Genomic DNA, 17,197 nt, shown 5'->3' on the forward strand with positions numbered 1-17,197 from the left:
CCCGTCCGGTTTCTCAGAAGCAAGAGTGTGCTAGTGTATTACTAGGCACCAGAAAACACTCCACAACCTCTTGGCCCACCCCCACCAGACAGACCCCAAATAGAGGAACACTGAGCAGAGGATGGAGGTCTGGCCCACCCACAGCCCACGCAGCAGTTGTAAGCTTTTAGAGCATCTTCAGCTGCTCCATGAAGACTGGACTACTCGGAGTTGCTGCGACTCTCCATGTAAAGGAGACAGTGGCAGTGAAGGACTGGATAAGAACCAGGGCCTGGAGAGATGGAACAGCAGTCAAGGGTACTGACTGCTCTTCCAGAGGACCAGGGTTTGATTCTCAGCAACATATGGCAGCTCACACCTGTCTGCAACTCCATTTCCAGGGGATCTGACACCCATGGCAAAACACCAATACACACTTAAAACAAAAAAAACAAAAGAACCAAGACCTGTTGTTCAGCTTAGAGAGCCTAAGCTTGTTCAGGCTCAGTAGCTGAGCTGCACCTTTTCAGAGCACAAAGACAGCCCTAGGCCAGGAGCTTCATTAGAGAATAAGCTAGAATACCTGAGGAGTTAACTGAAGACATCTTATTAAATATACGAGTGCTCTGCATGTGCACCTGCCCGCCAGCAGAGGGCACCACATCCTATTACAGAAGGCTGGGAGCCACCATGTGGGTGCTGGAGTTGAACTCAGGTCCTCTGGAAGAACAGCCACAGCTGCTGGGGCTGGAGACTAAAGACTTGGATATAAAAGGACATAGTGTAGGATTCACATGGGTCATCAGAAGTAACGGAGGAGGAAGGAGCTCCAGCAAGAGGTGGTCTGAACCAGTTCTGTGGTATAGCAACTACTACTAAAAAAGAACAAAAATTAACGCCACCAAATCGTTTCAAGGTATTTTGATGTTGTGGCAACCTTGTGACATGCAGACAGGTCAGGCAGGTTGTATTCTGGAGAGAAACTGTGTTTTCCTTCATGATCTCTGTGCGGGTTCGGCTGAGCCACCATCAAGTATACCGACATGAAAGCCGTCCTGGATCCCCACTTCTGGCCTCGGCAATCAACAACTCTGAACACATCAGTTCTTCTCAAACAGTTTAATAGCAAATAAACAAAGGAAGGTACCACACTTGGCAGATACAAAATGACTTTTTGTCCGTGTGTCTGTGCAATTTAAACAGATTTAGGTTCCCCATTGGGACAAAAGGAAAAACACACAAAAAAGGGAAGGAGAGTCCTTTTAAACACATACTCCCTTGCTCCAAACTTTTAACAACTTTTTTTTTCTTTTTTAATCCACTACACAAACTGTGATTAGGTAAGAAAAGCGACAAGGGCTCTTCTTGTCCTTTTTTTTTTTTTTAAAACCATTAAAGCAAAATCCATAATTTTCTACAGAGTACAACACAAGTTCACACACACACACAAAAAAAAGACATCTTTTGTAAATCAAACAGGAAAAGAGGAAAGCTCAAACAAGGTCAAGGAAAAGCACTTCTACGGCTGAATCACGACTGAGTTGATTGAATCCCGTTGTTGCTGCAGAACAGACTGTGCGTTTGGTCATAGTGGCAATTTTTTCTCTTCACATTGTGAAATCACTTTACATTGTTTTCTAGTAGAAAAGGCAAAAAACTGTACAAAACCCCTAGTGTTAAATACAACGTTTGTACCAATAAAAAACTCACACAGGTTTGTCTCCAAAATGTAAAGTTTCTTTTTTTTTTCTTTTTAAATTATTCACAAAAAGCAGCTGGAAATCAGAAAGGCAGCTGCCGCTCCAGGGTCTCAAATCCATTAAAACCACTACAGAACAATTAAAACAATCAGAGAGAAAAGGAAAAAGAAACAATGTCCAACATTTGGCATTTGGTTTTATCCACAGGTTTTCCCAGAGCTCCTCTTGGAATTGAAAGCAAAATACATTGGCAAACACAGCTTCTCAGTACACAGGAAGGGGAGCCTCAGCGCCTCCTGCCGACAGAGGCGGCTCTGTGCAATCAGACTGTGGAACACAGCAGGCTCTCTCAGGCTAGGGCTCTAGCTTCAGTCCCCCCCCCCACCACTTCAGGACATTAAGGAGCCTATCTACAGGGGTCCTCCACCTGGCTGCCTTTTCTTCCAGTAAGATGGCCTCGAGCATAATATTTGGGCAACCTGTGGGGGTCACAGAGCAGAAATTCTGCCAGAGCCCCTTCCTCATCACCTGGGCATGGATGATGCTAGTCAGTGCTTCAATAACCCACCCCACCCCACCCCTGCTGCACCTTGCCACCCTTCCCTGGACTCTCCCTCCCTCCCTGCCGCCTATGCTCTCCACAGACCCATCCTTGTACTCATTTCCTTCTAGCTTCTCCTCTTCTATTCACATTCTTCCAAGTCCCCAAGACCCTGAGGCTGGGTGGTGCTACAAGAGAAGAGGGTAAGTTTCCCTTAGGAAACTAAAGAACTGGCTGGCCTGGCACCCGGGGACAGTAGCTATTGGGCTCTTCATCCAATTTAAAAACAATTCTTGCCCTTACCTCAACTTTACTAGCTAAGTAAGAGCAGAGCTATAGTGAAGAGCCAGTGTGGGATGGTTGGTGCCCAGGGCTGTAAACAGTGTGAAGACTGTAGTATTTATTGTGCTTGTCGCCTAGGAAAAGGGCAGGCAGGTGTATTGCCACTCTGTGTAGTTAGGAGCACAGCACCCTCCCTCCCTCCTCAGTGATTTAGCCTTGATATGCTAAGCCTCCTGCCTACCCATAGCCACCTTTGGTTCTGCTTCTGCCTCTCTGGCCCCCGTCCTCCCTGAGCAGAGCAGCCAGCCTCCTGGATGCCCCACTGAGACCTGGAGGCCATAAAGAGTGACAGTCTAAGTGCACAGCAAACACACTCTAAGGGCAATAGAGGAGAAAGTTGCCACTTCAAAATAAAACAATACAATTGAGAAAAAAAATCAACCCCGTAACAATTTAAAACATCTTCTTTGAAACCCATTTAAATCAGTCAGTTTTTGCACAAACTATAGAAAACAGAGAGGTGAAGGTGATATATACGAAGGTGTGAAGAAACAGCAGGAAACATGCACAACTTGGTTTTTCTGGGCATAATCTTAGAAGGAAAGGAAAAATTCAAAACAAAAAGGCAAAAGCAATATAACTCCCCCCCCCATTTCCAAGTATCACATTTTGCTGTGGAGACTGTAGGAATTAAGCATGGATGAGAGCTGACTGAGGGGAGGGTAGGGGTAAAGGGACCCTAGGGCTCCTGCAGGGCTGCTTCAGGAAGAGCCACAAATGGAAAACAAAAGGCTAGCTGGGGTCTAAACCTCAGCCTCAGGAAAAAGGTAATGAATGGGGTGAGGGTATTTCAGGTGTTTTCTGCAGTTTAGAACTCAGAAAAACAAAAATTAATTAATAATAAACACATGCGGTCTCCTCAAGCCCCAAAACTATATCAGCAAAATGTGTTCAGGAGCCTCAAAGATTTTAGTGACATCGTTTATTTCATTGTTCAAGTTGTCTTTAAAACTAAGCACACAGAGGAACAAAGCCTGGAAGCGGACTGGCTGTGTGTTCACAGGAGTACAAACACCACACGGCATGTGCTAGTAGGGCTGCTCTGAGACAGTTACAAAGAATTGGAATCACAAAATCAAGTGGTTATCTTATGAAGTTCTAGAAAAATAGATTTTTTTATATTCAAATGCAGTTTAAATATTTTCCCTTCAGCAGTCGTTCTAGCAAAACCAATTTTGGCAGCACAAAAGGGGGGAAAAAGAAAGAAAAAAGAAAAAACAAAGAAAGAAACAAACATAATAAAATACACATCAGCATCAAAGGTCAACACAAGGTCAAAGGTGAGAGTTCAAGCATCAGAGAAGCTGAAGAGACAGGGATTTGGACGATGTACTTGACGCCACATCGACATGCTTTAGGCACAACGATGAACAAACGGCAGGAATCTAGAAAAAAAAACAAACCAGAAAGAGGGAGATCCACTGAGTTACACAGAGCAATACATCCAAACAGAGAGAGAACAGGACACTCACTGTGTGCAGCCCTGAAATGAGGAGGCAGGGAAGGGGTGGGGGTAGGGAATGACAGGGACTTTTGCACATGCTAACAATGGACACAGGGAAAAGTTCAAAAGGACATGGAGGACACCAAGAGAACATCCAACTGCCAGAGACAAAAGGGGAGCCTAAGGCTTGGATTCCCTGCAAAGCACCTAACCCATAAAGACAGGGTGAGCAGGGCCTCAGCCTCTTTCCCACTACCTGGCAAGAACCGAGGGGAGAGGAAACAAAAGATGCTGAGTAGATTGGAAAGGAGATTACTGAGGGGAGAAGGCCAGAGTTTCTTGCTCAGTCTTGGGATGACTCTTTGTTCCCAGAAATCCAAGCCCTAAGCTTCCACATAGGCCCTGGCCACTCATGTGGAACCCAGGAGATAGTGGTCAGGCTTCAGTGAAGGCAAATCAATGGCATGATATAACCCGAGACACAGACTACAGCAGAAAACACACTGTAAGAGAAACTTCCACACAACAGAAATGGACTGCTTAAGACTTCACTTCAGTCTCCACTGAGCTGAGCCCTTTCACATCACGACTTATAGGGAGGGGAGCAGCTTCTTCAACAAAACCATCTTTGGCCTGGGGAGAGAACTGTGCTCAAGGGCAGTGCTACGGCTGTGCTCATGGACTGGGCAAAGGGGGAAGGGAAGTCATGGTCTCACCAACTGGCTGCCTGAGCACACCATGGCTCTGCTGGGGCAAGTGCTCCTTTTAGAGCCACAAGCAGGTATGGAGTCTGGGATCTGTTCCAAAGGTGAGGGTCGCACCTTTGCCTCTAAAATCATTAGGAAGGTGGTTTCCTAAGGTACTAGAGCATGGGACAAATGGTGAAATGGAGGGAAAGCAAGGAAGGGGGAAGAACGTGGTGTTCTGGTCCACGAGGAAGACAAAACAGAAGGTTAGGGAGCACAGCACTGGCAGCACCCTATGGAGCACAGCCCTAGCCTCTGCCGATTCACAGCATTAATGTCAGCCTTCCCCTCGGGCAGGCCGCCTGGGCTGCAATGGTCACACAAAGTCAGTAGTTTCAATCATACACAACACCCCGTGTGGACAACAATCACATTCTGGATTCTACAAAGTCCTGGCCTTTTCCAGAGATATAATTTAGGTAATAAATATTCTCCACCCTGGAGCTGTATAAAACCTCTATAAAAATAGAAACAACATTCTTGGTTCCAGCTGGTTGGGATTTAGAACAGTGCCTGCCCAACCTAGCATTTTTCTTTTTTTTTCCTTTTTAAGTTTTTGTATTTTTATTTTTTATTTTTTGCATTTATTTAAAAAAAATCCCATCATTACCCTGGAAGCCTTTAGAATAATTTTATCTTGAAACACAGGACACTTTTCTCCCATTGCACAGAATTCAAGTTATGTGGTTCAGTTTAAGAAGTGTATTATTTCATGTCTGTTAAGAGGACAACAGACCCAACCTCAATGGGATAATCCAACACTAACAACTACTTGTACAACAGCAGGATGGGCAATCCCTGTATGCTCCCTCCAGGGACAGCATGACAAGCAGTGTCTCTGTCTGACTAAAGACAGGCTAGCTCCTTTCTTCTAATCTCTGCTCTAGGAGTCAAGACTTTTAACTTGTGAGGTTTAAGCTTTCAAGGAGCCAGGAACCCAAGCCCTGGCTGTGGATGACAGTCACATGCTTCTGGGGCTACCTCTGCTCAGACGCACATTCCCAACAGCATTTCCTGGAGTAGCAGCAGGGCCCAGAGGCTGTGTGGGACACTGGCAAACACTGGAGTTAAGATTGGTGGAAGGCAGCAGGGAACTAACCATAGGCATGATGACAAAATAAACATGGGCTAATACTGAGGTAAAAGAACACTACAGGGCCTGTAAACGTCCTGTACTCTCTTCTGTCTCCAAAGGCAGAGGGTGGGGCTAGAGTGGCTAGGAGAGGCTTCTCAGACCTCTGGGGAAATACAAGCTCTGGGATACCTTTATCAGAGGCAGGAGTGCACTTCTGCACCTTCTTGAATACTAGGCTCTGCTCAAATACAGCATCCTGGCTTGAAGAGACCTTGACTCAGGTACATCAAGAAGCAGGTCCCACCTCCCTCAATCAGAAGGCTTCTGATTGCTCTGCCTGTGAACAGCACCCTTGTTGGCTAGATGCTGCAAGTGCTTCTTAGATCTGCCCTCATGAGAAAATTGTGGCTGGGGAAGGAGGTAATATTCCTTGTTGTGATGAACTTCCACAGACTTTCTTCAAAATAAACTGTTGGAAATGGGCATTAGTTTAACTTCACACTGGAATAAACTAAAAATGACCTCTTTGGCTGCTTCTCCCAAACAACCACCAGCCAGGCAGGGCAGTGCAGTACCAATGGTAGGCTGGGATGGCTAGTAATGGGCATCTCCATGTTATTTGCATATTTCAGGATAAATTAAGAAGTACTTTATTTCCTAAGACTTGCTGACCCCATTTTAGGAAAGAAGGGCAGACATCCAGGACAGAAGAAAAAGAAAAAAAAAAAAAAAGGTGGCATAAGCTTAGCATTTCCACAGAAAGCAGCAAGTTATGAAGGGGTCTAGATGCCAAGCCACCTCCCCACTCTGCCCCTGTAGCTCATTAGACCGTACCCATCCTTGCACTCAGATAGAGAGATTTGGGGAATCAATTTTCTGTTCTGCTCAGTCCTCTCTCAGTGGTTTGGGGCACATTCTGATCATTTTTAAAACCATTTCCCCCTTCCTCAGGGTGGATTGGTATTGGTCCTTCTCAACATACTGGTTACAAACACGGCAAACTTTTAAATAAAAGGAAAAGAAACAAACAAAACAAAAAACCCCTCAGGATATGGCACCTAAACTCCAAAGTAAAACACTGGAAACCAAAGCACAAACTTGTCCTCTGTACGAAGCGACACTCCCACAGAAGGCAGTAGCTGAGTCTTCAGGGCAAGCTGTGCCTGCGAGAGTGGCAGGGATCAGGGTCCAGGGCTGTCAACACACAGCCTTAGGGCTTCGAATGATTAAGGGTGCTCCTCCCCCACTTACCAGAAGATCTTCTCACTGCAGTCTCAGAGGGGAGCACGCTCAGTAGGGCTTGCTATCGTTCTTCGAACGTTTGAGCTGCACTTTAAGCCTCTTCATTCCAATCTGAAAGCCGTTCATGGACTGGATGGCAGCTTGAGCTGAGACAGGATTGTCGTAACTCACAAAACCTGTGTGCCCAAACATAACTTAGGTGAGGGACTTCCAAGAGGTTAACTTATGTATTTAGTCTCAAGCCTCAATGGTACCACATCTGGACCAGTGCTGTGAGAAGAAATCACCACCTCTATGACAGATAAAAGTGAAGCTCAGAAAGAGGCCATAAGATCTGCTGAGGTCAATCTCAAAATCAGCTTTCTCTGAATTTGTCAGCAGCTTTCTTTCTCAGTGGCAAAATACTTAATTCCATCCTGACACCAAAAGAGAAACCAACATACCAAAACACTTGCTCAGGTTTGTCTGCTTGTCTATGAAAACCTTGGCAGACACGACATTCCCAAAGGGCATAAACATCTGCAGCAGGTCCTGGTCTCCAAACTCCTGGGGCAGGTGATAGATGAACAGGTTGGCTCCCTCTGGACCTTTAAATATCGTTGATTGAAAGAAGATCAGTATTAAGTACACTTATCAGCTAGAGCCAATGGACCCTCATTCCCATTGCTAATGCTAGTAAAATCAACAAATTTATTCTTTGAAGGAAACTAAACAGATTCTCTAAATAAAAGGCAGGAAACCTTGCAGTAACTCCAAAATCAGATTTCTCCACTTACCTATAGCCACGTGTCAACTCCACGTGAAAAGATGTCCTTTTGGTTTTTTATTTGTTTTTTGAGACATGATTTTTCTGTGTAACAGCTCTGACTGTCCTCAAATTCATAGAGATCTGCCTGCCTCTGCCTTCCAAGTACTAGGATTAAAGGTGTGTTGTTTTGAAGAGAGGCAGTCTTATTTCATTATGTAGCTCTGGCATCCTGGAACTATGTATACCAGGTTGCTGACCTCAGACTCAGAGTTCCGCTTGCCTTTGCCTCAAGTGCTGGGATTAAAGGCGTCTTGGTTCATGAAAGGATGTTAAAGTCCCACCTTGTCATAGAGGGTATACAGAAGTTAGAAAGAAGGTTGATCTACACGTAAGGTAGTAAAACAGAAACAAAACTCACAAGGGAATTAGGAAAAGGTGTAGAATGGGTTATATAGTCAAAACAAGTTTCAGTCTGTAATCCTACAACTCAGGAGGCTGAGACAGGAAGATCTTAACAAATTCAAGGTCTGCCTGAGCTCCATAGTAAGACTACCCTGCCTCAAAAGCAAAAAAAAATAGGCAACAACAAAAATTAGATTTCAAAGCCAGGAGATGGTATTGTATGCTTTGAACTCTGAGGCAGAAGCCAGCCAGAGTGAGTTGTAGTACAGCCAGGGCTGTTACACAGAGAAACTCTATCTTGAAATTAATTAATTAATTAGGTTTCAGAACTGTGCCTGGATATTAAAGGGATGACAGATTGGTAGTGCCAGAGGCAAGAACACAAGTAGCAGGTAACAGTGAGGTGCTTGGGAGTATCTAGTGGGTATTTTTTACAAATGTTCTCCCAGTATGGTCACAGTTTCAGCACTGTATAAACTCAAGCTCAGAGGGTAAATTTTGAATTTAACCATAACTAAACTGTATCCCCCCAAAAAAGAAAATTTACAATGTGCCTACGCTCAGCACTGAACTCATAGCAGAGTACACTTCACTGACAATGCGATGTTCTAATGAAGTGACTAAAACAATAAACAACAGCCCAGCCACTCTCCAGCTGCGCACGTCTCCTGGTGCTCAAACACACGGCCCTTATGGCCTTCAGGTCCACGCACTTGCCATGTCTGTGCCACTCTTGCTCTTTCTCCTACACACAGACTTGGTTTGCTTTCTCACATCCTCTGGGTCTCAGAATGCTAGTTCACACACTAAAGCCAAAAGGCTATTTGTTTTTGTTTTGACATTAGTGCCTAAACTTTATCAAGTTGTAGTTACAGAAAACCAGTCAAACCCGAACACTAAGGTGTTAGCAGGAACACTGTCTACAAACTCTTCCTAAAGGACACATTTTTCACTCCATCCAACCTACCAACATGTCAGTATCACACCTCAGTATCTCATTTAGGACATATATTAATCAGAAGGAAAAATGTCAAATGATATACCTAAAAGAGATACGTACTTAGACAATCCTCTGATAGATTCATAACCCAGAAAAAACTTCTCAACTAAAGAAGATTCTTGACAAAAGACCAGATGCAGTAATTACAATGTCTGTTTATTTCTTTGTTTAAAAACTGAGCTTCATCCTAAAAGGATCCATAGGGATTCTGATCCACAACTCCACCCACAAATTGCAAAAGCATTGCAATTCACATTCTTTCTTGGTCTGTTCTTGGCCTTGGCTGGGAAAGTGTTAATCTGGCCACTTATATCCTGTTGCCCCAAACCGCACCTTCCAGTGCTGGTGCACTCACCTTCCTTTTGGCTTCCAGCAGCACCGATACTCTGCTGGGTCAATAAATTCTGGTTGTACAGAGTGGGGAGTGCTGCAGCAGCATATTGCTGGATACCAGAATATGCCTGAGTGAGGGCCTCCATGGTGCTCCCAGTGCCATTGGAAAGGCCACTGCTGCCGAGACCACCATTCAATGCAGCCATTCCTTTGTTGGAGGAAGAACAAGGTTAATATACTGGAAAGATTCAACTGACGCTGAAGACAAATATATTTAAGTTACTGAAAAATGGACTCCTCCCTGGTGTAGGAGGTCCTTCTGTTTATGTGTTGCTTTCATTGTTTAATGAATAAAGAAACAGCTTTGGGCCCCTGATAGGGCAGAACTTAGGTAGGCAGGGAAAACAGAACTGAATGCTGGGAGGAAGAAAGCAGAGTGAGAAAGGGGGCATGGAGCCGCCAGAGACAGACATGCAGAATCTTTCCTGGTAGGCCACAAACTCATAGTGATACACAGATTAATAGAAACGGGTTAAATCAAGATGTGAGAGTTAGCCAATAAGAGGCTAGAGATAATGGGCCAAGCAGTGTTGTAATGAATACAATGTCTGTGTGGTTATTTTAGGGCTAAGGTAGCTGGGCCACACAAGCAGCCTCCCTGCAGTTTGTCCTTTCGTCTGTCTCCCTCTCAACTCCCACAGAATGAGGCCCCATCTCCAAATGCTCCCTGCTCTCATCACTGCCCTACTGTTCTCTAGCGCACAGAAGGACTGACAGCGCCCACAAATGCCTATGTCCTACAGGAGGACTGACAGCGCCCACAAATGCCTATGTCCTACAGGAGGACTGACAGCGCCCACAAATGCCTATGTCCTACAGGAGGACTGACAGCGCCCACAAATGCCTATGTCCTACAGGAGGACTGACAGCGCCCACAAATGCCTATGTCCTACAGGAGGACTGACAGCACCCACAAATGCCTATGTCCATTTCATTTTTATTGTTGGCTATTCTATCTCCTCTTCATACAAAGCTGGAATATGGTAAAGTCAGTCCCAGACTGAGTAAATGCTACCATTAAAATAGGATCCAACATTTACTGAGCATGTTCTGTGTGCCAGGCACTGAACTAATTGTGCTCATCTGCCCTTTGCCTATGCTCTCATTTGTTTGTTTATTCATTCATTAAAATTTTCTTTTCTTTTTTTTCCGAGACAGGGCTCCCTTTGTGTAGGCCTGGCTGTCCTGGAACTCACTCTGTAGACCAGGCTGGCTTTGAACTCACAGAGATCCGCCTGCCTCTGCCTCCCGAGTGCTGGGATTAAAGGTGTGCACCACTACCGCCAACACCACCTGACTCATTTAATATCACCTTCATAAAGTGTTATTTTGCATTTTAAAATTTTGTGTGTTGGGGGAGGGGAGCTGGGGAGATGGCTCAGAGGTTACTGACTGCTCTTCCGGAGGTCCTGAGTTCAATTCCCAGCAACCACATGGTGGCGCACAACCATCTGTAATGAGATGTGGTGCCCTCTTCCGGCCTGCAGGCATACATAGAGGCTGAACACTGTGTACATAATAAATCTTTAAAAAGAAATTGTGTGGGTATTTTGTCTGTACATATGTTTATGCACCACAAGTATGCATCGCCCATGAGGCCAAAAGGGCATCAGATCCTCTGGAACTGGAGTTACAGACAGTTGTGAAACCAATCATGTGGGTGCTGGGAATCAAACTCAGGTCCTCTGAAATAGCAGCTAGTGCTCTTAAACAGCTGAGCCATCTCTCCAGCTGTTCCTTCAACAACTTTTGTTCTTTTTTGGTTTTTCAAGACAGAATTTCTCTATGTAGCCCTAGCTCTCCTGGAAGTCACACTGGCAGGCTGGCCTCAAACTCATAGAGGTCAGTCTGCCTCTGTCACACAAGCACTGGGATTAAAGGCATGAGTCACGGGCTGAAGAGATGGCTCAGCAGTTAAGAGCATTGCTTGTTCTTCCAAAGATCCCGAGTTCAATTCCCAGCAACCACATAGTGGCTCACAACCATCTGTAATGAGGTCTGTTGCCCTCTAGCCTGCAGGCATATATATGCAGACAGAATATTGTATACATAATAAGTAAATAAATAATTTTTAAAAAGGCATGAGTCACCACTGCACAGCATCTTCACAGTATTCTATTACTTCTACATCATGGGGAGAAAATGATGTGGGCCAAGGCTACAACCAGGTAAGTAGCAGAGTCTGGATCTCCCTCAGAGATAACAAAACCCTGATTATTTCTAACACTGGTACTGGGTTAGTTTTAGATGTGCCATTTATAAAAGAAGCCAGATGACGGCCAGGGGCTGCCCATTACCTGCCAAAGAGCCCACGTTGAGGCCAGCTGTTGCTCCAGCTAATGTCTGCAGCGCTCCAAGTGAGGCTATGGGGTTGACAGAGTTACTGCTGCTGGAGCTTGGTGAAGAACCTGCTATTAGAGATCCAGGAGTTAAATCAACACTTACCTCCTCTTGCCAACAAGAACCAAAGCACAAGAATGACCCAAGCTAACCCTTCTATGTGTAAAACAGGCTTTGCAATCACTGAATTACTGAAATGACACCTGAGGGTGGCTCAGTGGGTAAAGGTGCTTGGCCACCAACCCTAAGTTCCATTCCTGGGCACAAAAGTGGAAAGAATCACCTGCTACAAGTTGTCCTCTGTTTGCTACACAGGTAATGTGGCATGTACGGTATCACTCAATTTTTTATTTTACTTAAAATTGTATAGATGTGTAATATATACACGGAAATATAGACATGCAGAGGCTAGAAAAGGAAGTTTTATTCTCTGGAGTTAGAGACTGCTTTGAGTTGCCTACTGTGAGTGCTAAGAACAAGGTCAAGTCTGATGAAAGACCAGTACATGCTGTTAACCACTGAACCACCACCTCTCCTGACTGAGTAATTTAAAAATTCTTAATGAAGAGCAAAAACAAACAAAGAAGTCTAAAAAGGGCATGATCCACAAATCTTTAATCCTAGCACTCGGGCAAGCAGAGAGAGAAGGATCTCTTTCAAGATCAATGCCAAGTCTACACACCAAGTCCAAGACAGTCAAGACTCACAGAGACAGACCCTGTCTCAAAAATAAAACAGGGGTTGGGTAGAGGAAGACACCAAGACGAAGAACTCTGAATCTTTATTCCTAATACAATCCACCTGGATATTTGTTAATTCCTTTCTAAGATGCCATGCCCCTGCCCTTAGTCTCTGACTTCAGAGATCTGTCCAAAGAACACAATGTTCCCTATTGCCCCTTACCTGAACTGGTGAGGACGCTGAGGGGACTGCTGGATGTAGTGAGGGCATTGGTACCACTTGGTGTATTCTGAGCTGCACTAGCTGCAGCAGCTAGTGCAGCCAAATTCTGTAGCTGCATTGCATTTAACCCTGCAATATCCAGAAAGAGACATCAGCCAGCAGAGTAGATGGCCAACATTGACTTGAGCAGTGCCTGAAAATGGTTCCAGACAAAGAGGACTATTCTATGTAAGAATATACTTATTTTCTATATTTTTCATAATATACTATATAACTTCAAAAGATCTAGCTATCATCCATTTAAAGAAACTTTAAAATGCTGGGGCTCTAATTCAGTGGTATACCACATGTTATCACACTTAAGGCCTTGGGTTCTCTCCCCAGCAGGGAAAAATGGAGAAAAATTTATAGCCACTTCCTTAGAGAAGAGCTTGCTAATCCAACAGCAATAGCACTCCAAATAAACAATAATACTGAGGTAGGCAAAACTGAATGAGGAATAAACCTGTGATCTATTATAGGGCCAGGAGCTCAAAGGAACAGTGTCAAAAGCTATATATACAGCTATATATATATATATATATATATACCTCTTACATACAGAGAGGTGCACTAAAGAGGCAGGAAACAGATCTAGAAAGCTCCATGTAAGAACAGTAACAAGAGAAGGATAAAGAAAACACTTCTACTTTAACAGTAAATTAATCATCAGAAGAAGGTAGAAAAAAATGTGAGGAAAAGAATTCTAAGTAAAACCTTGCTAACAGCAAGAACAAATTTGAATACATAAAAAACCCTGTCTCGAAAAAGCTAAAAAAGTCCAAAAATTTGAATTGTGTTGTGGAATTTGTAGGATAAAACATATCTATCAAGACAGGAAATGGAAAAGTAAAAACACCATACACTACAACATAATTTCCCCAAAACAGAAAACTAAATTCCCTAGGACAAAACCAATCACTATTAAAACTTCAAAATGCCCTTCACTAAACAAGCACCCTCTTTCTTAATGTATATGCTCAGTTCTCCCCCACCGCACAGGTGGCTGTGGGACTACTCACATTCTGCCTCTTCATTTTACCACTTTGCTATAAACCATGTTATTTATAATTTACATTTTCCATGCATCTTTTTTTTCAACACAGGGTTTCATCTATCTTAAGAGCAACAATAACAACAGCATGAATTCAGAAACGAAAAGGCTCCTGAGTTCTAGCAGCTTTGGTAAGTTTTTACACAAAGTCACTGAATGTTACTTTATTATAGAGGGCTCTTGAGTTTTTTCTGCATCTCAATGGCCTAACCCTGGATGGTCCCCTAAGGGTTCTTGGTCAATTTCCTTCCCCAACAGTGACTTACAATAAAATCTACCAGACAACAAGAGAGCAATGCAGCATCAACTAACAACAGGGCTACATAACAGAGACAAGAAATTTCGAGTCCTAAGATAGTTACCATATGTAATGAGTGAAAACGTTTTGGCAGAAATGCTGCAAAACTCAGACTGAGGCAGTTGTAGGTCTGCCTGTGCGCTGCTGCTCCTCTGCAGCAGTCAAACACTTACCTCCCATTGGGTGAAGGCTGCTCAGGGTGTTGAGGTTCCCAGAGGAGGCAGTCTGCTGAAGGAGCTGCAAATAAAGCTAGACATTACACCAAAAAACAGAACAAGAGTGAGAGTGAGGGCTGGTTCTGCATCTGGGGTAACTCTACAGCAAAGCAAAGCACAGCAAAGCACAGCAAGAGCGCAGAGGCCCCCAGAGAGAAGAAAGGAAAAAACAAGATCCCAAGCCAACAGACAGAAATGCAAGGCTGATGACTACACCTGACAAGAGCACACAAGCTGAAGCCCGAGTCCTGAAGACTGCTCACTGGATAGTGAGTTAAGCTTAAGTCTCTGGGCAGCAGACTACAGCACAGCAAAGAACAAAAAGAACAGAGAAATAAGCTAGATCTAAGCATCAGCACATCTTATGGGTTATAGGCTATTTTCTAGTTTCTTTCTCTCCCTTGTTCTCCAAGTGAGGCCAACACAACATGTTCTTTAGGTTACAACCATTACTTTTATTTTAATATTACACTGTTGTTTGCTTGAGACAGGTTCAGACTATGTAGCCCTGGCTGGTCTCAAACTCAAAATGTAGATCAGGCTAGCCCAAAATTTAGAGATGCACCCGTCTCTGCCTTCTCAGTGTTGGGATTAGAGTACACAGCGCTATATCCAGCTCTCCACTTAACTAGTCTCAATATCACACTGTATCGCACTGTGGTATTTCTGGCACGTGCATGTGTGTGTGGAGTCGAGACGCCTTTCTTTTATGTAGCTCTGGCTGTCCTAGACCTCACTATAAAGACCAGGCTGTCCTCAAACTCAGAGAGCTGTCTCTGTCCCCGAGTGCTGGGATTAAAGGAATGCACAACCACATCTGGCAAGAAATCATTTTCAAAGCATTATTCTGGTGGAAAACTGTAATATCTTTGAACTTATAAACAATGTTTCTAGTACTAAGAAATAATTCAATCTACTAGAATATATACAACAATCTTTTATCTTTTTCCTATCTACTTTGCTTTGTTTTTTTGAGACAGGGTTTCTCTGTAGCTTTGGAGCCTGTCCTGGAACTCACTCTATAGAACAGGCTGGCCTTGAACTCACAGACATCCGCCAGCCTCTGCCTCCCGAGTGCATGTGCCACCAGCACCTGGCTTTCATAACTAATTTTAAAGATATACTAGTCAGAATAAATTAGTAATTTGGAAATTTTAGAAATATGGAAACTAGTGATTATTAAGTTAACTAGAACTCAGTATGGGCCAACAGAAATATTATCTTTCCTGTTTCCATACAGAATCAGTTTTTGAAAGAACGAGGAATGAATAACTGCCATTAGTTATGCCTTTATGTGCACTTACAAACTATCCACACAGATTTAAGGTTTCACTATTTACAGCATCAGAGAAGACCTTCTCTTTCTCTCTGAGACAAGATTTCAGTATGGACAGGAACTCACTGTACATCACAGAGTGGTGACCTAGAACTTACGATCTTCCTGCCATGGGCTCCCAAACACTGATCTATAGTCATGTGCTAATATGTCAGACATGCCCTTTCCTTTGTGTCTCACAATTCTAATAATACCGTGAGATTATTATTGACTATAATCTAAATATTAGTTGGATCTACATTTGGACCCTATAACTAAAAGTCATTAACAGAGAAATCAATTAAAGGAAACCTATTTACAATTTGGCAAATGCAACAAATACATATGTACTTTTCCATTTAATAGTATCCATTTTAATCTCAGGATCTCTCAGTCTCATGCTCTTAGGGAAGACTTGATAGAAGACTGGTGAGATGGGTGGTGGTGCACACCTTTAATCCCAGCACTCTGGGGCAGAGGCGGGTTACCTCTGAGATCCACGTCGTCCTGGTCTACAGAGGGAGTTTCAGGACAACCAGGGTTACTAGATAGAGATAACCTGGTCTTGATAATCCCCCCCCCCCCCCCAAAAAGATGCTACACCTACTACATCTTGTCGAGAGAGACACGGAAAATGACAGTGAATGGTGAAGTTTTTTTTTTATGGATATCTCTTGGAGGCCGGGAAACAAGAGACATTTATAAATATTGAAATTAAAAATCATACTTTCACTTTAATTGTAGGAAAATCCTCAAGATTAAACCATAACGGGGACAGGCATGACTTAAATGACACTGCCTAAATTTCTACACAGAATCTCTACATGCCCAAAGTTGCAAATAACAGTTAGCTAGCGACAGCAGAAGAAACAGCTGGGAGCTTGCACAGTCTGCAGAAAGCAAACCACACAACTCACTGCTAAGTACTGGGGCCCCAGAGTGTTCAGACCAGCCAGGTTTCCCCACACAGATGCTGCGCTAATCTGCTGCATCTGCTGCTGGAGCTGCTGGGCCATTCTCTTCTGTTCTTTGTCCTTCTGGGTGTCAGCAAACTTGACCACCATGGGTGATGAGCAACCCTATGAAAACATCGAAACCAAATGGTCAAATTCCTTCTTTTGGGGCCAGGAAAATGGTGCAGTGAGTCAAAATATTTATTGCCAAGCTTGATGACCTGAGAGTGATCCTTGAAAGCAACCCATACAAATTGTCCTGACTTCTATATGCATGCTGTGGATGGACAGGAACACATAGGGATGGACGGACAAACGGACACACACACACACACACACACACACAGAAAATTAAAACAAATTTTTCTCCTGGGTTGGGGGAGGGAAGTCATCCTTTTGGTTGATATGAAGGCTGCATTATAATTTACACCACTCTCCAATGACTTTTTTGATAGCAATGGCAAAAGA

General features: G+C 43.8%; 1 protein-coding gene across 10 annotated transcripts in view; it reads right to left on the reverse strand.

Annotated features, from left to right (window-relative positions):
- Window positions 1-1,083: 1,083 nt before the first annotated feature.
- Celf1 (CUGBP Elav-like family member 1) overlaps window positions 1,084-17,197 on the reverse strand; it is a 67,874-nt gene continuing 51,760 nt past the window's right edge. For 6 of the 10 annotated variants that reach the window (XM_038332244.1, XM_038332243.1, XM_038332237.1 and 3 more), the window contains 8 exons: window positions 16,694-16,855; window positions 14,420-14,495; window positions 12,856-12,984; window positions 11,910-12,023; window positions 9,575-9,760; window positions 7,513-7,656; window positions 7,079-7,245; window positions 1,084-3,947 (listed from right to left, as the gene is read on the reverse strand). In XM_038332244.1, the coding sequence (XP_038188172.1) occupies window positions 7,118-7,245; window positions 7,513-7,656; window positions 9,575-9,760; window positions 11,910-12,023; window positions 12,856-12,984; window positions 14,420-14,495; window positions 16,694-16,855 (939 nt within the window). In that variant the 3' untranslated portion in view covers window positions 1,084-3,947; window positions 7,079-7,117. Of the gene's footprint in view, window positions 6,991-7,078; window positions 7,246-7,512; window positions 7,657-9,574; window positions 9,761-11,909; window positions 12,024-12,855; window positions 12,985-14,419; window positions 14,496-16,693; window positions 16,856-17,197 lie in introns of all 10 variants that reach the window. The other 4 variants (XM_038332245.1, XM_038332240.1, XM_038332239.1 and 1 more) reach the window with 4 other exon arrangements.

This window comes from Arvicola amphibius, chromosome 5 (assembly GCF_903992535.2).
Source record: "Arvicola amphibius chromosome 5, mArvAmp1.2, whole genome shotgun sequence".
In the NCBI taxonomy this organism is placed as follows: domain Eukaryota; kingdom Metazoa; phylum Chordata; class Mammalia; order Rodentia; family Cricetidae; genus Arvicola; species Arvicola amphibius.